Source organism: Arachis stenosperma, chromosome 8, assembly GCF_014773155.1.
Source record: "Arachis stenosperma cultivar V10309 chromosome 8, arast.V10309.gnm1.PFL2, whole genome shotgun sequence".
NCBI lineage: Eukaryota > Viridiplantae > Streptophyta > Magnoliopsida > Fabales > Fabaceae > Arachis > Arachis stenosperma.
In genome coordinates this window covers 34,771,359-34,799,331 of record NC_080384.1, presented here as the reverse complement: position 1 = coordinate 34,799,331, position 27,973 = coordinate 34,771,359, and the positions used below count along the sequence as shown (strand labels likewise).

General features: G+C 36.8%; 3 protein-coding genes across 4 annotated transcripts; 2 read left to right on the top strand and 1 right to left on the bottom strand.

Annotated features, from left to right (window-relative positions):
• The first annotated feature begins 1,726 nt into the window (after nt 1–1,726).
• Nucleotides 1,727–4,086, top strand: LOC130944562 (ADP,ATP carrier protein 1, mitochondrial-like). Of its 2 annotated transcripts, none has more exons than XM_057872928.1 (4): nt 1,727–1,814; nt 2,166–2,633; nt 2,898–3,272; nt 3,543–4,085. In XM_057872928.1, the coding sequence occupies exons 2-4, from the start codon at nt 2,187–2,189 to the stop codon at nt 3,840–3,842; spliced, it is 1,122 nt and encodes a 373-aa protein (XP_057728911.1). In that variant the 5' UTR covers nt 1,727–1,814; nt 2,166–2,186; the 3' UTR covers nt 3,843–4,085. The 2 variants fall into 2 exon arrangements, with proteins under 2 accessions (XP_057728911.1, XP_057728910.1); XM_057872927.1 differs by having other exon boundaries at nt 1,757–1,800; nt 3,543–4,086.
• Nucleotides 4,087–4,336: 250 nt separating this feature from the next.
• LOC130944561 (transmembrane E3 ubiquitin-protein ligase FLY2-like) lies at nt 4,337–10,103 on the bottom strand. The gene is made up of 14 exons (XM_057872926.1): nt 9,560–10,103; nt 8,668–8,737; nt 8,034–8,161; nt 7,795–7,910; nt 7,639–7,699; nt 7,141–7,207; nt 6,966–7,043; nt 6,594–6,751; nt 6,449–6,508; nt 6,205–6,298; nt 5,846–6,013; nt 5,242–5,570; nt 4,942–5,058; nt 4,337–4,854 (listed from the first exon to the last, which is right to left on the bottom strand). Exons 1-14 carry the CDS (start codon nt 9,698–9,700, stop codon nt 4,753–4,755), a joined length of 1,689 nt encoding a protein of 562 aa, XP_057728909.1. The 5' UTR covers nt 9,701–10,103; the 3' UTR covers nt 4,337–4,752.
• A 12,890-nt stretch (nt 10,104–22,993) lies between these two features.
• LOC130944361 (ADP,ATP carrier protein 3, mitochondrial-like) lies at nt 22,994–25,816 on the top strand. The gene is made up of 4 exons (XM_057872652.1): nt 22,994–23,232; nt 23,919–24,386; nt 24,532–24,903; nt 25,223–25,816. Exons 2-4 carry the CDS (start codon nt 23,940–23,942, stop codon nt 25,517–25,519), a joined length of 1,116 nt encoding a protein of 371 aa, XP_057728635.1. The 5' UTR covers nt 22,994–23,232; nt 23,919–23,939; the 3' UTR covers nt 25,520–25,816.
• Nucleotides 25,817–27,973: the final 2,157 nt, after the last annotated feature.

The following is a 27,973-nucleotide window of genomic DNA, read 5'->3' as shown; positions in this document are numbered from 1 at the left end:
TATACCTTATACAGGGCTGACTAACTGACTTAAATATGTATATGGTGGGAGAGTACTTGGTAAGAACGGGAGGAGAAGCGTGGTGCTACAAGGGTGAAGTGATTAGAAAAGGTTCAAACGGTGAGACATTATTGAGTGGAATACAAATTGTCATTCAATGGATGCTTGAGGAGGCAAGCATTAAGGAGGAAGATATTGTGGTAACAGTGGATAACAAGAACATAGTAGATTGACTAAAAGGGAAGGAGGTGGTGTGTTGGGAACAAACTCTTTTTTTGAAAAATAAAACCATGAACTTGAAGCTCATCATACAAAATTTGAGTGTGGAATTGCAAGCCAAAAAGAGTGGAAAGAAAAGACAAATATCAAAGGTAGAAGTTGTACAAAGTGAATGCACAATTGAGACAGATTAGTTGAAGAAAAGTTTATGAAACCAAATGCATAAGGAAGATATCAATAAGCTGATTTTGATATTAGCATACTTACTACGTTTACTGGAAGACATGGTGTTAGGAGAAAATGTTAAGAGATGGTAGATAATAATGTATATCATGAAAATAGAGTGACACGGGATGTTGGAAGACCAATCCAAAAAGAAGCAGCATGAAAATTGGTGGTGCATCATCTAGAGAAAATATAAGAAATACATTAATAAAAGAAAGGATCATAGATTTTAATTGTTATTCACGTTTGTTATTTTGCTTTGTTTTAGTTGTTGAAACTTGAAACATTTACATTCTTTTGTTGTATTTCTGTACTAGTTTGATTTGTGCTCAATTTTAATGACAATACCAAAAGAATTGATTCATAAATCAAAACACCTTCTCCTTAATTTTGGATTGAGTAAATAACATCGATGTAAAAAAACACAGCATTATGTTCAAACAACAACTTTTCTTTTTTCTCGTTAGATATTTCTCTTGATCAAATAGTCACAAAGCAGAATGTTACAGATCTTATTTTTTGGTCGATTGCTACAGATCTTAAATTCATATTTTATATATACTAGGTTGATAAAAAATAAAACGAAAAGAGAAATAAAGATGGGTGCAAATGGACGATGAACCCAATATGCCTACAGAGTAGTTTTATCTTTTTTGGGTTTCGTTATTTTGGGTTATCAGTCTCTCTTTATAATAACGAAAATATTAAACAATGTGAACAATGAATATATCAGATGTTTAATTCACTAAGTGTATGGATAATTATTCTAATATTAAAATTTAGATAAATAATTTAAAAAAATAATATATTTTTATTTTATTTGGTCAATTTCAAAATTCATTATTCATATTATTCATAAAATTATTGTCTATCTAGTAAAATTTTGATAATAATAAAAAAAAACTATAATTCTAAAAGCTTTTTCTCAAGGATGTAGATTTGTAGACTGACCAGTGTTAGATTAATTGACATAAATTAATTGTTATTTCTTTTCCCTGCTCTACATGCACAAAATAAGCAACCACAAATTAATTAAACTTTTCTATTTTTTTTTAAAGCCTAATGTTTATAGGTGTCAGCTGAAGATTAAATTAAAGTGCACTTTGGCTTTGGTATCCGAAGTTTCGTGAACGGCCTGAACTTTTCTCTGTTAGGTGGGGACATGTCGGAGAAAAGGAATAAAGAAAGGGGCAAAATTGTCATTACATAACAGCCTTACGTGGCTCGTTCCGGTGCTGTGTTGGTTCTCCCAAGTCCCACGTTTACAGACACTTAAGTGAGTTGAGTCTCAGCAAGTTCGAGTCCCTTCCAAGTTCGGAACCGTTTTCGTCTAACAACACTTCCTCCATTTTCCTTGTATTGTAAATCAAGTACCAGATTCTGTTGCTCAACCTTACTATATATTTTCTAATAATATTTTTCGTTGCTTCTTTTCTTTTCACCATTTTCCCGCGTTAATTAGTTACTACTTAGTTCGTTACATAGATAACTAGCTAGCTGGTGATGCTTTGATTAATTGATTTACATAATAGGATCCTACCTTTGATTTGTACTAAAAATTTATCATGCTACATCAACTTAATCTGAATTTATGTATATGATATATGGCATAAACATTACAAGACTAGAAAAGAGTATAGTTTAAACACTATTATTATTTGAACAGAGTCGTTATCATTATTTGAATTTGTTATATGATTTGTGATTTGAATTGTTGATAGGTCACAGTGTAAACAGAAATCATGGAGGGTGGACCTTATATGATGCAGCATCCATCAATATCACAGAAGCTAGGTGGAGGATCTTTTCTTGTGTCCAAGCTTGCCACTGGATTTCACTCAAGAAACTCTTCCAGCAGTGGCATTTACCTCAATGGCTTTGCGGCCGTGACACCGGGGGTATCTCCGGTCACAGCTTACTCTCCGGCGGAGAAAGGAGGAGCTACTACTTCTTTCATAGTGGATTTTCTGATGGGAGGAGTGTCTGCTGCTGTGTCTAAGACTGCGGCCGCGCCGATCGAGAGAGTTAAGCTGCTAATTCAGAACCAGGATGAGATGCTCAAGACTGGTCGGTTGTCTCATCCGTACAAGGGAATTGGTGATTGTTTTGCTAGAACTATTAAGGATGAAGGGGTGCTTTCACTTTGGAGAGGAAACACTGCTAATGTTATCAGATACTTCCCTACTCAGGTTCTTTATTCTCTCCTCTTTATTTTAAAATGTAAAATTTGTATGTGATATGTCACATGCGCCCGCGACCTCTAGGCGAGTACGAAGAGATTATGCTATTTGAGATATAGCTGGTTGGCAGTTTGTTATTATCATTATTAGCATAAATAAAAGAATTCACATTTATGTTTTGAATTACAGAAGTGAATTTTATGGGTAAATGAGATGAAACAAATTTTACTCTTGTTTGAAAAAATTCTGTATTATGTTTTCATTTCTCGGCAGGCGCTGAACTTTGCTTTCAAGGATTATTTTAAGAAGCTCTTCAACTTCAAGAAAGAAAGAGATGGCTACTGGAAATGGTTTGCTGGGAACTTGGCATCTGGTGGGGCTGCCGGAGCTTCTTCCCTCTTGTTTGTTTATTCTTTGGACTTTGCCAGAACTCGTTTGGCCAATGATGCCAAGGTTGCTGCTAAGCAGGGTGGTCAAAGGCAGTTCAATGGCTTGATTGATGTTTACACCAAAACCATTAAATCCGATGGTATCACTGGCCTTTATCGCGGATTCACCATCTCTTGTGTTGGGATTGTTGTGTATCGTGGTCTCTATTTCGGAATGTATGATTCTTTGAAACCAGTGGTTCTGGTCGATGGCTTGCAGGTTCGTGCAACATCTGAATTTCAAATCTAGTATGTTGTAACTTGTAGAAAAAGGTAACTAATCTCATGAAATCGTCTTCATGTGAAGATTACGGTTGAGAATTGTTAAATAACAATCTAGTCAAACGTGTCATTTAACGATTTTCACCTATCATCTTTATATGGAGACAATTTCATGTGAGTAGCTACAATAAAAAAAAATGAATCGACACAGTATCCTAGACTACTCATACAATGCTTTTTACTTACTATAATTTGCACTTGTTAACAGGATAGTTTCTTTGCAAGTTTCTTTTTGGGTTGGGGAATCACAATAGGTGCTGGCTTGGCCTCTTACCCCATTGATACTGTTCGTAGAAGAATGATGATGACATCCGGAGAAGCCGTGAAATACAGCGGCTCCGTGGATGCATTCAAGCAGATCATCGCCAAAGAGGGTGCTAAGTCGCTCTTCAAAGGTGCCGGTGCGAACATATTGCGTGCTGTTGCAGGTGCCGGTGTGCTTGCCGGTTATGACAAGCTACAGCTCCTTTTGTTTGGAAAGAAATATGGTTCTGGTGGTGGAGGCTAAGATATACAGATAATGATGAAAGAAACTATATGGGACAGTATGTTGAATCTCATTCATGCTGAAAATAAATAATAACTATTTGAGCTTTCTCAGAGTTTATAGACTCGGATATTTAGAAACCATAGTTTTTCTTTTAATTGTTTGAGGGTACATGTTTGGAGCTTGTAGCTTGAGTGGTTATGATGACCATTTTGGTTGAAATAATTGAAGACTGTTCAAAGTTGCCATTCTATTCTCGTGTTCACTTGTGTTCCGTTTAAGGTAATTTCTCTGCTCTTTGTTATTTATCACTTATCAATTTTTCATATATTTTTTGGATCAATGTATCTTAATATAGTACGAAAGTGTTGGTGCCACATGAAAAAGATAGAGAGAAACTAACAAATATTTTCACTAATGTGCAACGGTGCAATCTATTTTAGGAAGTTAGAATGGGAATCACAAATGACAAAAAGAATAAAGATTACATTTCGTGTTAAAAGGTAAAATTACAATTTTGTCTTTTCTTTTGCACCTTAAAGAAAAACGTTAGAAGATTAATACCTTTTCTGGATTTATTTTGCATTGGATCTAACAAAATGTTGGTAGCTTAACATTTTTCTTTACATAAACCATACCCACAGCATCTGGAATATGGTGGAAAAATCAAGTTACAAAATTTCTATAAGAAAAAGAAAGGGTTAACATAAAACCCATGTGAGGCAATCGTAGTTAGCTTACATGGTGTGTTGGTGTAACAAAAATAAAACTTAATAAACCTTCACTTCTGCCACCTAATATTGAAAGCAAAATAATGTAAAGAAGTTGGATGTAACTACGGCCTAAGCATGTTACCAGAACTCCAGAAGTATCTATCAAGTTGAACAGGGTCAGTTGTTGGTCCTATTGAAATAAGCGACGAAAAATCACTTTATGCAGGCGGTAGCGAGCGCCGGCAAGTTGGGCACTCCATCTTTATATCCATCCATCTTTGCAGACAACCAGAGTGAAAGAAATGATCACAAGGTGTCACCTGTGTAATAGTCTGCACATTAGGCTTAAATCTAGATTGTAGGTCTTAATTCGAGTTTAACAAAGGTTTAAGTTTATACTGACATACCATGCAATCATTAGACCGTTGATTAAGATCAATGGATGTCATGCAAATAACACAATCCATAGCGTGTCTTGCATCTTGATTAAACCTCCTATAATAGCTGTACTTCTCAGGCAGTATCTGCGAATCATGAAAGAAACAAAGATAGAGAAAAGATTCATGCAAGTGTTCCACAGATCACAATAGTGAGAATTTGGATATTGCCATCTTCGCCGCAGAGTCGTGCTCATGATCAGAAGATTTTGATGAAATCATCTGAATGTGTAAGTGGTCATAAAGCAACAAGAAGTCAGTTGGTCTAACCTGGCGAGGGATGAACCACCGTGAGCCGAGATAATGCTGCAGAAGAAGAACTGAAGCTTGAAGGCCAATAAATGCAGCCAACGAAACACACCAGCTCTTGTCCGGCTGTATGCGCATGAAGTTGTTTGGGCAACCAAAAACATATAGCGGGATTGCTAGGCGAGTAACAGATATCCCAAGGATATAATGAGGATGCAGTGGCTTGCGCGAGTCACGGATAACGTTGGTGATTATCTGAGGTATCCAAAAGGAGTATATAAGAAGAAGAATAGGTCTCAAATGGTGATGGAACTCGTACATGAGGAGAATGCCTCCCAACAGGATTCCATCTGCAAAGAAAGTGAAACCATTAAATTCCGGCCACGTCATACAATGAATTCTTTATCATGCAGGCACTATTTCTTCACGAGCAATGCTAGAGGGCTATCAGAATTTATTGTTTTTGGCCATCAGTTAGTCATCAATACTTAAAAGTATGGAATAAAGTATGTTGTTGGATTACTAAACTAAAGGAATTGAGTTAATGGCTAAGTTATGACCAAAAACAATGAAGTCCGATGCCCCCTAGCATTTCTCAAACATTTCATTCTAAACGAATACTTACAGAAACGGCTATATAAGACGGAAAGTTCGCGCCTCATTGCCTCCCAACCTTCTCCGCTACTCAAAGGCCTATTTGCCTTCCAGATGGTGAGGAGATATCTCATCTCAAATATTGAAAAGACGACGAACTTGAAAAATGCAGCAGTGGCAAAAGCATTAAACAAGGATTCTGCATTTCAGGCAGCAGCTATAATTATTAAAATGAGAATCTGATAAATACTACAAAATAAGATAATCAATGACTCAAGTCTGCTCTATTGCAACAATGGTAATAGCATATAAAAATCAATAAAAACATAACACTGCATTTTGTGGGTCATTCTCATTCATCAGTTTCAAGTTGTTAAATCTCAATTTTACCAACTAGTATTCCTGCAGTCAGATGTAAAAGGCAAAGATAAGCATCCATTATCGCCTGCTGGCCAATCAACAATATTGAAACCTTAGCAGCCCCCTGCAGAAATATCAAAATCATATTCACATATTACTATGAAATCACGAAATAAATAGTATCTGATACATACATCCAAATTGAAGATTTACAGATGAATTCCATTTTATAAATCCATGGCATATGAAATCTCAAATAAAAGTAAATTCTTACAGATTGAGTGCTGCTATGCTCCATTTGACGAATCAGTAGAAGAACTTGCAAGAAAGAAACCTGATATATGTACGTTAAGGAACTAACAGGGTTATGAACAACAACAAATAATAATGCTGTAAGAATATCCATGATTGAAGGATACAAAAGTAACCATCAAGGTATAGTTCACTGCTTTGTTATAGTACACTTCAATGTTGACAGAAGTTGTATTTAACAGTAAAGGTGAGAAACAGTCCCCATCATCATCCGTGGAGGGACTCTCCATCAAACCTTCGAGGTGAAATCGATCATGTTCTCCTTCTATAGGAAGTAATATAAGCACATGGTAAATCATCCGGTAAAAAATATACAAAAATATAATCATTATCAATAAAAAGAATGATCTCAAATCTCAATGGATAAAAACAAAATGAGGAAATATTAGAATGGAAGAGCACCAAAAGGAAGATATTAATGTTAAATATTTTTATTGAGGTGAGGAAGTTAATAAGTATTGAAATGCCGGGGAGAGTACCATTTTTGGTTGATGGTAAGCGTGAAAGCTGTGCAGCAATTTCAATATTACAATGTTTCTCCATGTCATGCATTGGAGCTGCAGCAGAGGACAAAAATAGCAAGTCAATAATACATTAATACCACAAAATTATGGGAAATTCCTTCAAAGTGTACTAGTATGGGAGATAAATTACAATGTTTCTTTCTCCACATCTTATCTCGGGAAGAATCTTGCAGTACCTGAGATGAGAAAACTCCAAGCTGTGTATAATACATGTAGCAGAATTACTTTGGATGCTCACTTGTTTAAAAATAAATAAATAAAAGAGCGAATTTGTTAAGATGAAGAGAAGTAAAGTACAAGGAACTTGGAGTGTAAGAATTCTCCATAGTGATCTACTAGTTAATAAGAGAAAATATTTAAAGCTACAAGGTTACATTTCAATTGATAAAAATCACATTAGAAGAACTCCTGTGTGTTGGTGGGTGTGTATAAGAACGTTAATTCTTGGACAAAGAAATATCAATTATCCCAAGTAATAAAGATTGTTTAAACAATACGAATATAGATTGATCACCAAATCAAGATTATCATATGGTATTTTTTTTTTGGGGGGGGGGGGGGGGGGGAGTATTCTAGAAAAAATATACAAAACGTAAACATCAAGGATACATAAAAAAATGATGGTTACCAGATGGTATGGATTGGATAAAATATAATCTCCATCCTGATTCAATTCTCCCTCTTTTCCACTGTGAAATTCTAAATATAAACAAGCATGATAACATTTTCCAACTTGCACGCTTAATATGTAAACTTGAGTAGACATTTATATTATGAAAATCACCTGTTGGCTACCATTCGAAGCTGTCTAAAAGGCCATATATATACACCTTCCACTCTGATCTGAGCACCACCAACATTATATTCATTGTCAAACACATCATGGAATATAATAACCCCCTGTGGAAAAAGCATGAATGTTTGTTAATTAGCTGTTCGGCATATGCCACATGATAGAACAATTAAGAAGCTATATGAGTTATGATAGCTAAATTTCTGTGAAATGTATATTTCAATTCTCACCTGAACGTAATGTACTCCAGTTATCTTCGTTGGTGTACTAACTAATTCAATTACAGAATTACCAGTTGTTTTTCTGATGTCTGGAAATCTGGAAGAGCCATTTGCGGCATCTGAAAACTTCCAACTCCCTGCATTAACGAGGTCAATATACAAAAACAGTCTCAGACTTTACAAACAAACACACCATTTTAAATGAACCAAGTAAGTTCATTATAACTTACACTATTCGAAGTGAAGAACAAAACCTTTTTAAATTACATGATCTGTCCAAATGCCATAAGTTCATTTTGATAATTCATGGAAACATCTTAGCCTATACCTAGGTGCTGCCCCCCTTTCCCATATATTATCTGCCCCAGAATAGTTAGTAAAAAATGTATTTAAAGTAACTTAAGCCAAAAAATAAGAAGCTTATGATTAGCATTTAGATCGTTTTGTCTTCAAAAAACATTCTACTCCATGAAAGTGTCAACTCGTTAAAAAAGGTCAAACCGTCTCCTAAAAGCAATACTTCAACTATATAAATGGACATATTAAACTTTAAAACAGCAGACCAAACCGCAACCTCAAGACAACAGCAAACTACGAACACAAAAAATAAAAAGTTGACTCAAGCTTCTTAAAGAATACAAACCTCTATAAGTTCCAGTTATGTTCCATTGTGAAAATGGCCCACTATCAGTCTCATCTTTTCTTGTAAGCCACTGGGAGAAGCAATAAGAAAATGAAATTTGTTGAGTTCTTCTTCATTAAGATTTTGCCTCAATCACATAAATCACAATTTATCAAGTAAAATCATTTCTAATGATAATCCAGTGTTTAGGGAAGTTAAATATCAATAAAGTAAAAAAGCTATGGTCTGTGATCATGTCCTTGGATGTTACTAATTACTACTAACAAATCAGTAAAAACCACATGACAGAGCCATGTACATTTTTCTATAAACTTATTTGCAAATGATCTAGTTTGTTTTCAATTAGAAGGCATAATGTTTTTCAGCTACTTCTACCACAGGTTCTAAAAATGTTTGAAACTGTAACACTTCAGAAGCAAAGAAATGTTTGGACAAAAAGAAATAACCCTGCAAATGCCCGTTGACAGTTATGATTGCTGATTGTTAAAAGAGCATTCTACAATAATCCATGGAAATTGAGCATAAAACTAGCCATGTATTATAGCAATGCGCTCCAATTATAAGTAAAGTTTGGAATGTATAAGTTTGTTGAATTCTCTCACTAAATAAATTATGCACTACTTTAGCACTACTTACATTATGTTCAAATACCTTTATCCTCTTCCTTAAACCACATGGTTCCATATTTACAGCATCATTATTGCAAGAACACTACACTATGAATTTATTTCTAGTTTCTACTTTCAAACAGCAGAATAGCAGCTATAGCAACCCCTCACAGCTTGACAGTAAATGATCAACACTAAAAACTAAAAGACAACTTTTTTGGGTCAAATTTACAATATGCATCCTCAAATTTTCCAGACATTCAAGAATGAAGATAGAAGCAAACCTCATCACCCCAAGAACGAGTTCTTTCCCGTAAGGGTCTGAGACCAGTCACAGAGGGAAGAAACAGTAGAAAAATCCACCACCCAAGTGCAATTCTTAGCCAAAGCTTGAATCTTTCACTGGGAACCATGTCAAATCTCATTCCCGAGATGTCGAAAAGAGAAGCTTTTCAACTCAAATTCAACGACCCAGTTCTGAGCTGAAGCTGATTAGAGCGAATCAAAGGGAATAACCCAGTATCCAACATAGTAATTAACTTAAGGAACAAAAAAATCAATAGAAAGGGGGTTGCTTGAAGAGGAGTCAAAAGGGGTACAACCCAACGTTGATCAGATAGAAGAAAATGAAAGATTAACTACTCAATTGGTCACCAAAGAATGCAAAATTTGGAAGCAAACAACAAACAAGGGTGCTTTAGACAAGCTTAGTTTTTGGGAGAGAATGCGAAGCTTACGTTGTACAAATAAATAATCAAATTAGAAGTGAAAGCGAAAGATTACGGGAATTTTGTTGTAATGTTTGTTGCGGCATAGGTTGTTGACGAGTTCGATGTGTTGTGGTTTTTGGTAAACGGAGGTTCACTCCACGCTATTATTAATTTAATTTAATTTAATTTAATTTAATTTAATATTATTAATTTATTATTACTTGTTTCTTTGTACAGTTTATTACTCCGACTAATCAAATTCGTTTTTGCGTTACATTTTTACTGATACTATTGCAAATTTTATAATCATGGCCTTAATATATTGAGAAAGTTTTTTTTTTTGTTTAGGTATTTTTATTACCTGAATATATGTATGTCTGAAATTCTGAATGCTCCCTGCTTTTTTTGTCAGAAAAATCTTTCCTTTTGGTTTTGTCAGGGGGTTATTGTCAGTATCTGAATGCACAGTTATTTTCACGGTTTTTGGTCTGAACAAGTTTTCACATCCAAAGGCTTTTTGGTAAGAAACGTTAGCAAAAAAGTCAGCAAAAAAATTATTAGCAAAAGTAATTCCTCAGTCAAATTTTCAGGAAATGGCCCACATATTGAAGCCCACCATAGCAGTGTGTACTCATCTTGATCCAAAAGAAAAGAAAATAAAGATCTAGTAATAAATAATAATAACCTTGTCCAAAAGGCAGTAGGAATTGGTCCAAGATGTTTGTACCAATTAAGGAATCAAAACTAAAACACACTTCATTGTTAAGAGTTGAAGTAAAACTTCTCCAATAGGGAGATTTTCTTCTCTCAATACGAGAGTCCTCTAAAAACTTTAGATTCTTTCTTAAAAAAAGAACATTTTCATCCTGTTCAAACTCCACAAATAGTATTCTCACACAATTTTCATACTATCTGATCCATCAAAGTCACTGTGAAACCTGAAATATATAGCAACATACATATGAATAGCATAGAAGATAAGGTCATCAAGCTCAACAAGTCAGAAGAACTAGAGTATAAAAAAAATTGTTTAAATGTGGTGGAAAAGATAATAAGTGATAAAGAGATGAGTTTCAAAACATGCAGGAATGTTTTATTAGGAATGTAGAGAAATTCACAAGGTGTTGCAGTTACCGACATTGGTCGAAAAAATATGTTATTCAGCTTCAAAGACAGGAAGAGATGGTTGCAGATTATTCAGAATGGTCCTTGGAATGTCAGAAGAAATCTGGTTAATCTCAGATTATGGATAGAGGGTGAATTAGTGTTTGAAGTTGATCATGACTTTATGAAATTTTAAATTCAAGTTCATGGCATTCCACATGATCACATGAATAGAGAGACAGAAGTTCTTATCGGAAGAATGTTAGGAGTATTGGCTGAGGCTGAAGACCCAAAAGTGGATGGCGTTCTCAAGAGATCATTTCTAAGGATCAGGGTTGGCATCAATATTACTAAGGCTTTGCCTAAAGATTTCTGGTTAGATAGAGAGGAAATGCTACCATTGTAGGTTTTCTTTAAGTATGAGAGACTGCTGGCAGTTATTGTTTCAATTGTGAAATATTAGGACATAAGAAGAAAACATGCAAGAATCCAACAGTCATGGCATGCTGGGATCCATCCAAGAAGAAGTACTCACCAGGATTAGGAGTCGGCCGAGTTCGACCAGTTTCAACCATGGGAGGAGGAAGTTCGAAACAACAGGGATGGAGAGAAGACGGGGAGGAGTAGGTGCGTGATCAACCAAACCTTGGAAAAGAGGGTGGTGAGGAGCAAAGCACTGAAGAGAGCAAGATTAGGACTGAACAAATTCTGCAACAAAAAATCAGGAAAAAAAGTGTTTGGGAAAACCAAACAAGGAGAGAGGAAGGGATGGCTGAAGTAGGAGAGTAGGTAGGAGAAGTACAAAAAATCCTTGATTTTCAGAAAAATGAGAATATGCAACTTGACCTAGGAGCAGCCTACAAATTTAAGAGTCTCATTAGGGGGATAAGAGAGAGGAAAAATGAATGGACTTACACCAAACAGGTCCAAAAGAGAGAAAAGGGGAAAGAGGTTTTGGAGGTGAGTAGATACGGGACAAAAAAGGATGTTCGACCTAATATTTGGCAAATCAACTACAAGTTTGAAATGTTGAAGAAGGTGGGTTGAATTTATATACAACAGAAGAAAGGGAGGTGAGTAGCTACAAAAAAGAAAATTGGAAGTTGGGCCAAGGAAAAAAAATAGAAAAAGAAACCATAGGCCAAGAACTAAAAAGACTTATGACAGCAAAAAAAAAAAAAAGAAAAAGTACGTGAATGTAGATAGAGAAAGGATAAATGAAGATAAAAAAAATGTTGAAAACTAAAACGGGAGAAGAAGAACTCAAGAAGCTATCCAATGAAGCATAGGAAAAAGAAGATGAAGTTGTGGGGCAGCATGTAAACCAGTGTTTTGAAATAGCGGCCATGGCGGCGCTATGGCAGAATGGCGTGGCGGGATTTGGCCTAGCCGCCATACATAGGCCACCGCGACGTGCTTATCACGGCGGGGCAAAAGGCACCGCAATTGCGGTGGCGCCATGGCAGGCCGCCATGAAAATGGCGAAAATGGCGGATTTTTTCGGATTTTTCAAAAAAATTACAGGGTAATTGGGTAAATGTGCAAAACCCTAAATGATACAAGTTAACCAGTTCAGCCGCTTCAATTCAAAAACCACTCTTCCTCTTTGAACGTCCAAAACGACTCTTTCTCTATTCTCTCTGCCTCCCATCACCGCCGATCTTAGCCAGCGCCTGTCGCCGTCCGTCGCTGCCCGTCGCCGCCGCCTGTTGCCGCTCGTCGCCGACTGATACTGCTGGTGGTCACCGCCGCTCATCACCATAGTTCCCTCTTTTTTCTGGTTCGTAGAAGCAACGACTCTTCCTTTTTTTCATTCAATTCACTCACTTCACTAGTTCATTGTCTCCTTCTCTTCCCTCATAAACCTCTCTTCCTCCAATTTTTTTCCTTTCAGCTAGGTTCACCATGTCAACTTCTAGACCAACCCGTAATTCTGATGACCCTACCCCTGTCTCTGCCTCTGCTGGAACTGCTGCTCGTCCTGCAGCTGCTGTCCGTGCCACAAGGATTGATCCTGGGTGGAAATATGTTAGTGTTGTAGAAGAGGAAAATACCAATGACACCATTTGTAATTTTTGTAGAAAAATTATGAGAGGAGGAATTACACGGGCAAAGGAGCACTTAATGATTAAGCCTGGGAATGTTGTTGGATGTAAAATGATCCCAAAGGATGTTATTGCTGAATTATGGGAGTTTTACAACCAGAAAAAAATCGAGAAAGACAAAGTTCTACGCCGGCAAGCACCGAGGAACATAGTGTCAATGCTAGGGAGCTTGACTTAGATAGTTTGGGTTTTGGATTGTCAGAGGAAGATGCTCAAGAAATTGATGAAATTCCAAATCCAACTCCAATGGCAGCAGCTAGAGGGGGGCAAGTTCTATGAGAGGTCCAATGGACTTATTTATGAAAAGACCCAAAATTGCCATTGCAAGAAACAAAAAGGAAAATTTGAGGCAACAGAATATCAAAGAAGCATGTAATAAGGAAGCGGTTCGTAGAGTTCATCGATATATAGCCCGATGGTTCTACCAAGCTGGGATTCCATTGAATCCGGTGAGGTTGAAGAGTTTTCAAGAAATGTTGTGGGCTATTGGAAGCTTTGGTCCTTGGTACACGAATTTGTAATCCGCACAACTAACCAGCAAGTGCACTGGGTCGTCCAAGTAATACCTTACGTGAGTAAGGGTCGATCCCACGGAGACTATTGGTTTGAAGCAAGCTATATTTATTTTATTATTCTTAGTCAGGAGGCCAACAGGATTAAAAGTGAAATTACTAGATTTGATTATAAAAATAAAAGAGAATAACAGTGTTACTTGTTGTGCAGTAATGAGAAATATGTTGGAGTTTTGGAGATGCTTTGTCCTTTGAACTTCAACTCTTCCTTGAATTCCTTCAACACACGAAAAGTCCCTTCCATGGCAAGCTCTATGTAGGGTGTCACCGTTGTCAATGGCTACCTCCCATCCTCTCAGTGAAAACGTTCCTATGCTCTGTCACAGCACGGCTAATCATCTGTCGGTTCTCAATCGGGTTGGAATAGAATCCATTGATTCTTTTGCGTCTGTCACTAACGCCCAGCCTTCAGGAGTTTGAAGCTCGTCACAGTCATTCAATCCCAGAATCCTACTCGGAATACCACAGACAAGGTTTAGACCTTCCGGATTCTCATGAATGCCGTCATCAATCCGGCTTATACCACGAAGATTCTGCGTAATGAATCTAAGAGATACTCATTCAGTCTGATGTAGAACGGAGGTGGTTGTCAGGCACACGTTCATAGTTTGGGGAAGGTGATGAGTGTCACGGATCATCACCTTCTCCACAATTAAGCGCGAATGAACATCTTAGATAAGAACAAGCGTGTTTGAATGGAAAATAACGGAATTGTATTAGTTCATCGAGACGCTGCAGAGCTCCTCACCCCCAACAATGGAGTTTAGAGACTCATGCCGTCAAAAAGTATGTAATTCAGATCTGAAAATGTCATGAGGTACAGAATAATTCACTAAAAGTTGTTTAAATAGTAAACTAGTAACCTAGGTTTACAGAATATGAGTAAACTAAGATAGTTGGTGCAGAAATCCACTTCTGGGGCCCACTTGGTGTGTGCTGGGGCTGAGACTAAAGCTATCCACGAGTAGAGGCTTTTCTTGGAGTTGAACTCCAAGTTATGACGTGTTTTGGGCGTTCAACTCCGGATCATGACGTTTTTCTGGCGTTTAACTCCAGACAGCAGCATGTACTTGGCGTTCAACGCCAAGTTACGTCGTCAATCTTCGCGCAAAGTATGGACTATTATATATTGTTGGAAAGCCCTGGATGTCTACTTTCCAACGCCGTTGAGAGCGCGCCAATTGGACTCTTGTAGCTCCAGAAAATCCATTTCGAGTGCAGGGAGGTCAGGATCCAACAGCATCAGCAGTCCTTTTTCAGCCTAAGTCAGATTTCTGCTCAGCTTCCTCAATTTCAGCCAGAAAATACCTGAAATCACAGAAAAATACACACACTCATAGTAAAGTCCAGAAATATGATTTTTGCTTAAAAACTAATAAAATTCTATTAAAAACTAATTAAAACATACTAAAATCTACATGAAATTACCCCCAAAAAGCGTATAAAATATCCGCTCATCAGTCCTAATTTACCTGCTCCCACTTATCATGCTCTAAGGGTTCCACTCATTAATGAGGAGTTAGAATACACCAAAGACTTGTTGAAGGGTCATAAAGAACAATGAAAAAAGTATGGCTGCTCTATTATGTCATATGCGTGGACGGATAAGAGACAACGGAGCATTATCAATTTTCTTGTAAACTCTCCTACTAGGACAATGTTTTTGAAGTTGAAAAAATATTTGAGTTTCTTGATGGTATTGTTGAGAAAATTGGGGAGCAAAATGTTGTTCAAGTTGTAACTGACAACGGGAGCAACTATGTTCTAGCCGGTAAGTTGCTGATGGAGAAAAGACCGAATTTGTTTTGGACCCCGTGTGCTGCCCATTGTTTGGATTTGATGCTTGAAGACATTGGAAAGTTACCATTAATCCAAAAAACCCTAAAAAGTGCCATTTCTTTGGTTAGCTTCATTTATAGCCACTCTAGCACTTTATCCATGGTGAGACAATTCACAAATGACAAGGAATTGGTGAGGCATGCAGTCACCCAATTTGCCACTTCATTTTTCTCTTTGGAAAGGCTTTATGAGGAGAAAGGAAATCTAAGAAGAATGTTCACTTCGGATGAGTGGGTAAGGAATAAGTTGTCAAGGGAGGCAACAAAGATTGTTATTAGGCCCTCCTTTTGGAATCATGTCAAGTACACCCTTAAGATCATGGGGCCTCTTGTTCGGGTGCTTCGACTTGTTGATGGGGAGAAGAAGCCACCAATGGGTTATATATATGAAGCAATGGAGAAAGCAAAGAAATGCATCATGAAAATATTTTCTAATGATATGAGCAAATATTCTGAAGTTTTTAAAATCGTTGACAACAGATAGAATTGCCAACTTCATCGTCTATTGCATGCAGCTGGTCATTTTCTGAATCCGGAGTTGTTTTATGATAATCCTCGTATTGAGTTGGATTTAGAAGTTACAAAGGGGTGGTTTGAGTGTATCACTAGATTGGTGCCAAGTATAGCTGTGCAAGAGAAGATATTGGAGGAGCAAGCACTATATAAGGCTGGCTATGGACTTTTTGGATCATCCTTTGCAAAATCTCAAAGAAAAAAATTTTCACCCGGTAAGAATGTTATAAATTTTACAAAGTTTTATAAATTTAGTTTGATTAAAGGCTTAGACAAATTTATTTTAATTTTATAGCATTTTGGTGGCAGACATATGGGCATGAAGCTCCAAACATGTGAGACCTTGCTATCAAGATCTTGAGCTTGACTTGTAGTGCTTCTGGATGTGAGCGCAATTGGAGTATATTTGAGCATATTCATACTAAAAAAAGAAATAGGCTTGATCATTAAAGGATGGAGAGTTTGGTCTTCATAAAGTATAACCAACAACTCATCGAGAGGTACAACCTTGAAGATGAAGTTGACCCTATTGCACTTAATGACATTGATAAGTGTAATGAGTGGTTAGTGGGAGAAATTGGGACTGCCACCTTTCGAGATGATGATAATATGGATGATGATGCTGATTTGGTTCATCAAGATGACAACACTTTGAGTTGAAACCTTGTTTTTGAAGCAATGGGAGGATATGAGCCTACAACATATACTAGAAGACAACAAAATAAAAAAAATAACCTGCAACTACAAGTGTGGTGCAAAGGGTGGACCAAGTGGGTCTAAGGCTTCAAAAAAAGGAAAAGAAAAAGCAGTAATTGTGGAAGAGGAAGAAGAACTAGAATTTGAAGATGAAGAGGATTCTGAAAATGAAGAAGAACAAGAAGAGGAGATTCAATTCAATGATACTGAATCAGAGGATGATGAGGGGGTAGAGGGACACGATAATAATCGTGTTAATTTGGATGAATTTGATGAGAGCTAGAATGTAGATGGTTTATAGTTTTTATATTTTATGTCTTCTATTTTATGACTTGCTTATGACTTTTGGGTTATGATATGAACTTGATGTTATATTTATTTGCTAAATTTGCTACTATATTTGCTATATTAATTATATATTTTATAACTAGAAAGTTGCTTATATAGATAGATTTTATAGTTTATTATATTTATAATTTTTCTACATGTTTTTTTGTACATATATGTGTATTTTAGGTAATCCGCTATTTCCGCCATTTTTCGCAACGCCATCCGCTATAACTTTATGGCGGATTTTTGGCTCACCGCCATGAGCCGCCATCCGCAATAAAAAACTATGATGTAAACTCGGGTGAGAACGTCTACTATGTAGAATTAGTAAGTAATGAAGATGAAAATGAAGATAATGGAAGGAAAGAACCGGCTAATTGAAAAACACAACTAGGAAAGAAGATGGAGTTGAAGCTAAATCTGAAGAGGAAATGAGAAAATAAGCAGGTGTCAATGCTTATAAATGCGGAATGGAAGGAGGAGCAAGAAGATAGGGAGCCTAAGAAGATAAAGAATAGCAGCACTGCACTGGACACAGGGGAGTATGAATTATCTATATATGTTTCTGATCAGTTTAAGGGAATACAAATGGTTGGGGAGGCGGGCCTTAACATGCCCCACCCTTAGCTATGAGTATCATTAGCTGGAATTGTTGGAGAATAGTGGCTGCCCTGACAATCTCCGAGTTGTATGATCTCTGTAAAAAAGTAAAGCTGCTCATAGTGTTTCTAATATAAACTAGGGCTAGACAAGAAAAAATGAATAGGATAAAAAGAAGGTTTCATTTTGATAATATGTTATGTGCAAAATCTGGGGACATGTCCGGTAGGCTAAGTTTGTTATGAAAATCTAATGCTAATGTTAATGTTTATGAGTGGTGTTATAATTATATTAAAGCTAGTATTAATATTAATAATGGATTGCAATGGTAGGGTATCTTTGTCTATGAAAATCCAGTTTCTCAAAAGAGAAGAAAATTATGGCAGGAGCTCACGGTAAGTACTATGAACAAGAAAAAACCTCAAGCTTATTTGGAGACTTCAATGATATTTTAAGTCAAAATGAAAAGGTAGGCATTCATCCACAACAAAAAATTTATTAATTTTTAGAAGGTTTGTCGATGATAATAGATTAATAGATATTGATCTTAAAGGTAGTAAGTTTACTTAGTTTAGTAATCCAAAAAATAACTTTATCACTGGATAGGGTGTTAGTAAATTAGAATTGGCTGCAAATTAACTAGAATGCTATTTTGAAAGCTTCTCTGGCTGTAAGTTTGGACCATTGTGCCTTAATTTTAGAAACACAGTCACTGGTTTGGATAAAAAAGGATTTCTGGTTTGAGGCGTTTTGGGCAGAACATGAGGAGTGCAAAGAGGTGATCAAGCGGAGTTGGCAATTAGATGACGAGAATAGAAATTATTGAAATCAGTTTATAAGAAAGAGAAATAGATGCAAGAGGGTGTTGACAAAGTGGAGTAGAAGGAAGTTTAAGAGAGAGAGATACATAAATTGAAAGAATGAAAATAGAGTTACAACACATTCAAAAATCTGATATGTCAAAAAGAGATTAGAGGGGAGAGAATGAACTGAAAAAACAAATCTCAGAGCTATGAAAGTAAGAAGAAAATATTGGGGACAAAGATCAATGTTGAAATGGTTAAAATGGGGAGATAAAAATCCAGCTTTCTTTCATGCAACAACAATTCAGAGAAGAAATAGGAATAGAATTGAGAAATTGAGAGATGAGACTGAACATGGGATACAAGGAGAGAATAATAAGATGAGGTTAGTGGAAAGACACTTCACTAAGTTGTTTACCTCTATAGGGGCCAAGGACTTGGAGGATTGTGTAAGAGAAATACCTAGGAGAGTCACTAGAGAGATGAAGGAGGAGTAAATGGCAAAGATCAATGACGTGAAAATTAAGGAGGTGGCTTTTAGTATGGGTGGCTTAAATGCTCAAAGTCCAGATAGATTAAATGGGTTATTTTTTCAGCAACATTGGGATATATTGAGCAAAGAAGTGTGTGGAGTAGTTAAACAATTTTTTGACGACGGTATCATACTGGAAGATTTAAGCGAGACAACTGTTGTTTTGATTCCTAAAATGAGTCAACCGAAAAGCTTGAATCACCTTAGACTCATAAGCTGTTGTCATTTTGTATACAACATTATAGCTAAGGTCTTGGTGGGGAGGTTAAGGAAAGTGCTAGATGTTATTATATCTCTGGTTCAAAGTGCTTTTGTAAAAGGAAGACTCATACAAGATAATATGGTAATAGTACAAGAAGCTTTTCACAAATTAAACAAAAAAGGAAGTCTTGGAAGCAAATACATAGTCATTAAACTGAACATGAATAAGGCTTATGATAGATTGAAATGGAATTTTTTGGAAAGGGTCATGGAAGAGATTGATTTTAGTAATGAGTGGGTGAAACTGATGATGAACTGTGTGAAAAGTACTAGTTATAGGTTCAAAATAAATAAAAAATTATCAAGTAAGATCAACCCCCAAAGGGAACTAAGACATGGAGATCCTCTATCACCCTATCTCTTTATTTTGGCTACTGAAAGCTTTACTATACTCATGAAAAAGGTGATGAGGGATAATCAAATTTCAGGAATTAAGTTAGCTCCAATAGCGCCAGTCATTACTCATCTATTATTTGCTAAAGATTGTATTATTTTTACAAGGGCCCAAGAAGAGGAGATTATCAACTCATTCATATTATTAACAAATATACGGAGGCGTCGGGACAAAGAATTAACACTGAGAAGTTCGGGCTAATTTTTGGAAGTCAGGTACCTATCCAGAGTAGGGTGAACATAAAAGAGATAACCGAAATGGCATCATGGGAGGAACACGGGAGATATCTCAAATTGCTAGCGAGATGGAGAAGTTCAAAGAATAGAGTATTGGAGTGGATAGAGGAGAAGATTATAGATAAAATGTAAGGAGGGAAGGAGAAATTATTAAATCAAGCTAGAAAGGAGATTTTGATAAAAGCAGTAATACAGGTGATTCCAGTCTATGCCATCGATGTCATTAAAATTTCCAATTCTTTCTGCAAAAGAATTGAAGCAGCGATTGCCAGATTCTGGGAAAGAAAGAAGCATTCATTGGAAGAGTTGGGTAAAAATGACAAGGAGTAAGAAAAATGAAGGATTGAGGTTTAAAGATTTTGAATGCCAAAATGTAGCACACTTGGCTAAGCAAGCATGGAGGCTACTAAAAGAGGAGGATGCAACATAGGTTCGGATATTGAAGGCCATTTATTTCCCTAATTGCAGCCTATGGGAGGCGGTAGGAGGAAGAAACGCATCATGGATATGGAAAAGCATGTTGGAAGAAAAAAAATTTCCTTAGAAGAAAGGGTAGAAGGAGTGTAGGAAGTGGAGCGGAGATAGATATTTGGGAAGATAACTGGGTGGCAGGAATAGAAAAACAGAAAATGTGTGGAGATGGACGAATTAGAAGAGTGAGCGAGTTGATAAGAGATGGGGAGGGTTGGGATGCAAACAAAATTCAGAAGACATTTCCTATTAACATAGCTGAATTAATATTCAAAACACCCATCAATTTGATCAATAGAAGGGATTATCTTGTTTGGCCGTATAGAAGCGATGGATAGTACTCAGTGAGAACGGGGTACCAATCTGCGAAGAAGGAGAAAGATGCTAAGGAGGAAAGTAAACTTAGCACAGCTTCAACAAGTTAGAATTTGAGGGAGATTTGGGAGACACTTTAGAGGTTACCAGTGTCATAAAAGGTAAGAATGTTTTTATGATGAAAATCAATGCATAGAATTCTGCCACTAAATGTAAGTTTATATCAATAAAAAATAACAAAAACACCCTCATGCAGCATATGTCATCAAGAGGATGAAACTATCGAATATACTTTATTATTGTTCCCGTGGATCAAAGTGGTGTGGTTTAGATCTAGCTTACAAATTGCGCCTACAGTCTATAATGTGAGATCCTTTGGGAGATGGATGATGGATATGATTGAAAATATCAAGAGGGAGACTAGGAAGGATCAGAAAAAATTTTTGTGCAACTTGGAATGTGTTTGTTGGTGCATATGAAAAGAGAGGAATCGACACATATTCCAGCAATAAAAAATCAATCCAGAAAAAGTAATAATAATTTCAGAGTATCTAACAGCAGAATTTCACAATGCAATAGAGGGAAGTAATAATGAAATTAGAACATGGGTAGACAGGAACGGTGAGAGGAAGAGAATTACTTGGAGGCCTCTGCCTAACAATTGGTTGAAGGTGAATATAGATGCAGCTTTTCACAAGGAAACAGGCACGGAAACATCGGCAGTGGTAGTCAGAGACTGGCAAGAAAAAATAGTCATTGGGTCAATAACAATATTCAAGGCACTGTCAGCATTAGCAGCAGAAGCTCAAGCATACAGAGAAGCACTTATTCTTATAAAAAATCTCTAACTAGCAAAATACATTATTGAAACAGATTGCTTACATCTGGTTCAAACAATTAAGGCAAAAGTGCCTATAGCAGAAGCAGATGCAATTATCAGAGACATTTTTCAATTGTTGGATGAGGCTTCAGAGGTAGGAGCTACCTAGAATCCAAGAGATGGCAACAATTTAGCTCACCAATTGGCAGCGATGGTAGCAAAAAATGGACTACAAAGACAATGGACAGTTAATCCACCTATTCAAGACTAGAAACAGGGTTCGCAGCACTTCAGCGAAAATATAGTATACAGAACCACATCAACGCAGTTTTAGTTTCAACGAGCCATCAAAGATATCACACAGAAGAGGTGTTACCTGGGAGGGTGGAAGCGAAAACCAAGAGTAGGGAAGAAGTTGAAGTAGATGAGCAGGTCCAAGCAACAACAACGCACGAGGTTACAGTTGGGATCTTCAAGAAACCAATTGAGATGGGGAGAAAGGACCGTGGAGAAGATTGCCGAGAGATTCATTGCATGTCAGAAGGTATAGTGGAAGGAGAGGAGTGGGGTCACATCAATGCTGAAGCAAGAGAAACTTCAATACCTAGGCAATTGCAATCCAATGTCAATAGAATGATAGGCAATTTGGCAAATGGGGGGAGAGAAGGTAAAGGAGGAAAATGGGTCATCTTTAATGACGAGGATCATGCTTCTCATATCGGGGGAGGTGCGGCTTCGACGCAGTGCGGCAACGACTGGCTCTAACAAGCAACATCTTCGGATTCTGGTAGAGGCCATGGTCGATGATGGAGGAACTTGGCTTCAACTCCATGCAACAAACGATCGGTTTCTTGAGGAAAAGCTCCGATAACAATAAAGATCTTTAGGGACTGAGAACGGTGAAGAGAGGAATTGGGTATGTTAGGTGGGTGGGTCTCTACGTGGATTGGGTTGCGGGTCAGTCTGGGTTCTGATTGTTTGGGTCGGGTCAAATTCTAGTCTAAAGTCAGGTTCAAAAAAAAAAAAATCAAAACTGAATATTTTTTTGTTAAAGACTTAAATTGAAAATATTTTTTCTAGAAAAAAAATTTAAATTAGTTATAAAAAAATTTAAAATTAAATACTTTATTTCTAAAAATTTTATTTTATAATAATATTTATTAAAACTTAATTATTGTATAATAAAGTATATTAAAAAGCTTATTTAAAAACAATAAAAAAACAATATGAGTGTTTATTCATCTAATCAAACTAAAATAGTAAAGTTTATAAATTAAAAGCATATTCCATTTTTTCCCCCTCATTTTATGTATCCAATTATCCATCCTAGTATATATAATGCATAAAAAAACAAGGTATTTATCTACCATTGGATAAGGATTGACCGTTACTAGACTTGACTTTTGGCGTGGATCAGGCTTCAGGCATGAGCCATCAGAGAAGAAAAAATGGTAGTCAATGTGACGACGAATGGTAATTAAAGAGAGAAGGTAAGGGTAAAATAGTCATTAAAGTAACCCTAGTCTCACACTGTCTCGCTCTCACTCTTCTTCTTGCTCCTCCAATTTATACGGCGCCAGTCTCAGTGTTTTCTTTCCTCCCCGTTCCTCACGATCTGAGGACGACACTAACAACCTTCACTCGGCGCCCTCTTCGGGTACCTCTCTCCTTTACATTAATGCATCCATTTCTCTTTCTTTTCATTCTCATTTTCAAGATCTGCTTTTATATACCATGGATCTACCGCATACTCTGCTACTGAATTTTACTATACTTTTTTTTTGTTTTTGCATTTTGTTATGAATTTAATCTCGTTAGTTTCTAGTTGGTCGGCTGTTAGCGATTTTTAGAACTTACACACTCGCGTATGAACCGTCGTTTTTTTGTATGTTTGACTTGATTTTGTAGTAGCTAGCTTAGCGAGTGAAGCGAGATCCCGAAGTGAAATCGTTTCTGCCATGTTAGTTTTTGTAAATTTTGAATCTCTAGTTTCAGATCGAGACGTTGGAATTCTCTCATTGTGCTGCAGTTTCTCTTATCTAGTGACTTTGAATTTTGTATATAATACTTTCATCATTCATAAGCTTAGCGTATTAATCATGGTAAAGCTCTATGAAACGAGAAATTTGTTATTCACGTGTTATTACTAAATACTAATATTAATTTGTTAGTGATGTGGAATTTATGTATAACTACTTATAATATATATGTGCATATGCTGCGTATGAAGCATTGCACGTTTTCAAGGCTAGATGGATTTGTTCTTGTGTTTGTGTTCGTGTTGTTAGTTTTTTTCCCCTCCGATTTTGCTGTTACTTATGGTTAATTGTATATGAATTATAGGTCACCGTCTAAACTGTAATCATGGCGGAACAACCGCAGAAGCAGCTGCAGCATCCATCAGTAGTTCAGAAGTTAGCTGGACAATCTTATCTTGTGTCCAGGCTTGCATCCAGAAACTATTCCAACACTGGTAGTCACATCAATGGGGGCATGCAGGCTCCAGGCCTGGCTTCTCTTGCACCTGTATATCCATTCACTGTGCACGCTCCAGCTGAAAAGGGAGCATCTGGTTTCTTAGTGGATTTTCTCATGGGAGGAGTATCTGCTGCTGTATCTAAGACGGCTGCTGCTCCAATTGAACGAGTTAAATTGCTCATTCAAAATCAGGATGAAATGCTCAAAACTGGTCGGTTGTCTGAACCATACAAGGGAATCGGTGATTGTTTTGCTCGAACTATGAAGGATGAAGGAATTATTTCCCTTTGGAGAGGAAATACTGCTAACGTTATCAGATACTTTCCTACACAGGTGGTTTTTTATCTCCACTTAATGACAAAATATAGCCTAGCTAGATTGTTTATTGTGGTTTATTTTTTTCCATTTTTGTAGTTGTAACTTTGTTATACAATGTTATCTTATTTTGAAGATCTTATTTCTTGTTTTCCTCTTTCAGGCATTGAACTTTGCTTTCAAGGATTACTTCAAGAGGCTCTTCAACTTTAAAAAAGACAAAGATGGCTACTGGAAGTGGTTTGCTGGGAATTTGGCATCTGGTGGAGCTGCTGGGGCTTCCTCCCTCTTGTTTGTCTATTCTTTGGACTATGCCCGAACACGTCTGGCAAATGATGCTAAGGCTGCTAAGAAGGGTGGGGAGAGGCAGTTCAATGGATTGGTTGATGTTTACAGGAAGACCATTAAGTCTGACGGTGTTGCTGGTCTCTATCGTGGATTCAACATCTCATGTGTTGGAATTATAGTGTACCGTGGTCTTTACTTCGGAATGTACGATTCTCTGAAACCAGTGGTTCTGGTTGGTGGTATGCAGGTTTGTACAAATTGGTCTTTAATATCTGGTTTGTTGTATTTTATAGATTTACACTACACTTCATCTCAGATTTTCAATTGTTCGTTTTGTGTGATATAGATAATTTAGCTAGATATGTTTGCTTACATGAGTGCCCTGTGATTTTGCTGCTGTCGTTGATACTTAGGCCTAATAGTTTTCTCAACAACATAGTTTAGAAGTTATTTTATTATGACTACCAAACTTTATTAAAATTCAAATTGGGATTCTTCAGCATTCTACTTAGATTATGATTGTAATTTTTTCATTTACTTACTTCAGTTGTACTTCTTGTTAACAGGATAGTTTCCTCGCTAGTTTCCTTTTGGGTTGGGGAATCACAATAGGTGCTGGTTTGGCCTCTTATCCCATTGATACTGTGCGTAGAAGAATGATGATGACATCAGGAGAAGCTGTGAAATACAACAGCTCTTTGGATGCATTCAAACAGATTGTTGCTAAAGAGGGTACCAAGTCACTCTTCAAAGGTGCCGGTGCGAATATACTACGTGCTGTGGCAGGTGCTGGAGTGCTTGCTGGTTACGATAAGCTACAGCTGATCATGTTCGGAAAGAAATACGGATCTGGCGGAGGCTAATATACAGATAATGATGAAAACAACTATATGGAGATATGGAGCAACTATGTTGGTTTTCCTATGCATTGAATAACTTGGAAGAAATGATTGTGGTTGAGGTTCCTCCCAAGATAAGGACCCGGTATTTAGAAATCATAGTTTCGCAGACTTCATTTTAAATTGGTTGTTATATTTCTGGAGCTTATAATTTGTCTAGTTTTTTGTTCGACCATTTGGTTGAAATTATTGAAGACCGCTGTTTTGCTTGATGCTTGGTTGCAATGTGTTGCTCTCTAATGAAAATTACTTTTGTCCAAATTTGTATTACCTGGTCCTACGTTACTTCGATTTCTCTACAGATTTATTTTATTTATTTATTTTATGGGGTGACTTGGTCCGATTGTTTGTGCATCTGAATTCAGACATGCGCCATGCAAAGTATGTCTGACCAAAATTCCGTGACCAGAGCTGTAATTGTTTTTTAGGACTGGAGACTAGAGATAGGGATTAGGATTGAGAATTGTATTTTAATTTCCGAACACAATTTTAATCTCTTCAGGACTTTCAGGTAGCATTGGTATTGGGTATTGGGATTGAGATGGGAGGATTCGGCTGGAATGAAGATACAAAATTTCAACCCTTTCAATACTTTTAGAAAATAAAGACATAGGAGATTGAAATTTTAAAGAAGACTGAAACTTTATTAATGTTTCTTTCCTAAAGTGTTCTCATAAAAAAATTTATATTCAAATTTATTCTTTATTATTGGATTTGAATTCTTTAAAGTTTGAATTTCATTTTAGAGAGTAAAGTGTGATTTTTTACCCTTGAATAGTTTTTCTTTTATATTTATTCTTGGTTCTATCTATAAAATCAATGGTGAGAGATCACACTTTATTTTTTAAAGTAAAATTCAAACTTTAGAGGATTCAATATTTCAAATCCTTTATTATTCCCTATTGCTAACACTTCGTCACACTTCTGCGAACCCTAAACTCACCATCACACCTCCGCCATCATTGATGCACCACCACCACCAATAATACTAAGAACAACAATAATCTCATAACCAGATTCCAAAACCAAATTCAATAATTTCAATAATCTCATAAACAAGATAATTTTATAATCAGAAAAGAGAAGAAAAAATTAGAGACAGATGACATAATAGATGGCGATAGAAGAAAGAAAGGAAGCAAGAGGAGATGACAACGACAAAGAGAGAAGCTGCTGCCACCGCCGAACAAGAATGATTGACGGCGATAACCTGACGAGTTGGAGAGAACGATTGACGACGAGATGGCGAGAACGACTGGCGGCAAGAGGAAAAATGCGACGAAAAGGGATGAACGTGAGGAAGGGTGGTGAGAGAAAGAACGCGACGAAGCGGGATGAATGCGAGGAAGAGCGAGCAATCTTCGGCGATGGACAGGGAAAGAATGGGTGCAGTAAGGGTGAGGGTGAATAGGTGAAAAGGGTTATTTAAGTGATTTTGTTTGTTTTAGCCTTTGTATTTATCTTAAATTAAATAGGATACTAAGATATAATTCAGTCATACACACTTTGCACTAAATATAATATGGAGATTTAATTAAATCTCTTTTTTTCAATATCTATCTCCCAGTTTCTTTCCCTCAGTCTTAGTCTCTGCTCCAAACGCAGTCTCAGGGATGTCTCTTGGTCTTAGTTTCTGCTCCAAAGCAGCCTTAGAAAGTAAAGACATAAGGGACTGAAATTTTTAAAGTAAATGCTCAATCCGATCCCTAAGCATTTGAACGACAGACAAAACGCCCTTGAAGATGTGAAATTGACCCACTAGACCCTAACTAGTTACACACGAAACTACTTATAGTGGACCTTGCGACCGGATGGGAGAAGGTAGAGTGATGACATGTCAGTTTTCTCGCCACGTGGATATTGTCTTCCTCCAAATTGAGACCAATTGACCCTTTCCAGTTTCAGAAACGGCGTCGTCAAGGCTGGATTGACTTTCCATAAAACCCTCATTCTCCTTTGTCATTTACGCTTTACCCTAACCCAGACAAATCCTTCATCTTCATTCCCTCCAAAAACTATACCTGACGTTGACGACCTGTGAGTTAAGGTATGAATCATAAGGTTTTAGGGACGACGAGTTTGCGACGACAGTACTGTATTGCAAGAGTAGTCGAGCACGGTGAGTGGCATTTCTGTGCTTCTTCTTTTTTCTTCGTGTTTTACTTAGCGTGAGTAAGGAACATCAGATAGGATTAAATATTCTGTAATTATTTCACTGCAAATTAAGACAAAGTAGGGCATGTGCAAAGTTTAAATTTGTTTTAGTCAAGTATATTTGATTAGAAAAATCACAATTTTTTATCCTTATTGCGTTTAAATTTTGGGGCTTGAAGTTCCAAAATTTATGTTGGTCGATGTTTTAAAGTGTATATAATATCTTTTTTAATGTGATGCAGATGTCTTTTTTTGTTGTGCCTG

Excerpts from the sequence above, each read along its gene's own strand:
- LOC130944562 (XM_057872927.1), top strand. The coding sequence starts at position 2,187 with ATGGAGGGTGGACCTTATATGATGCAGCATCCATCAATATCACAGAAG. Across the intron at positions 2,634-2,897 it reads TCAGATACTTCCCTACTCAG|GCGCTGAACTTTGCTTTCAA; the intron begins GTTCTTTATTCT and ends ATTTCTCGGCAG. Across the intron at positions 3,273-3,542 it reads TTCTGGTCGATGGCTTGCAG|GATAGTTTCTTTGCAAGTTT; the intron begins GTTCGTGCAACA and ends ACTTGTTAACAG.
- LOC130944561 (XM_057872926.1), bottom strand. The coding sequence starts at position 9,700 with ATGAGATTTGACATGGTTCCCAGTGAAAGATTCAAGCTTTGGCTAAGA. Across the intron at positions 6,752-6,965 it reads CTTACCATCAACCAAAAATG|AAGGAGAACATGATCGATTT; the intron begins GTACTCTCCCCG and ends TACTTCCTATAG. Across the intron at positions 5,059-5,241 it reads GGTGGTTCATCCCTCGCCAG|ATACTGCCTGAGAAGTACAG; the intron begins GTTAGACCAACT and ends CATGATTCGCAG.
- LOC130944361 (XM_057872652.1), top strand. The coding sequence starts at position 23,940 with ATGGCGGAACAACCGCAGAAGCAGCTGCAGCATCCATCAGTAGTTCAG. Across the intron at positions 24,387-24,531 it reads TCAGATACTTTCCTACACAG|GCATTGAACTTTGCTTTCAA; the intron begins GTGGTTTTTTAT and ends TTCCTCTTTCAG. Across the intron at positions 24,904-25,222 it reads TTCTGGTTGGTGGTATGCAG|GATAGTTTCCTCGCTAGTTT; the intron begins GTTTGTACAAAT and ends TCTTGTTAACAG.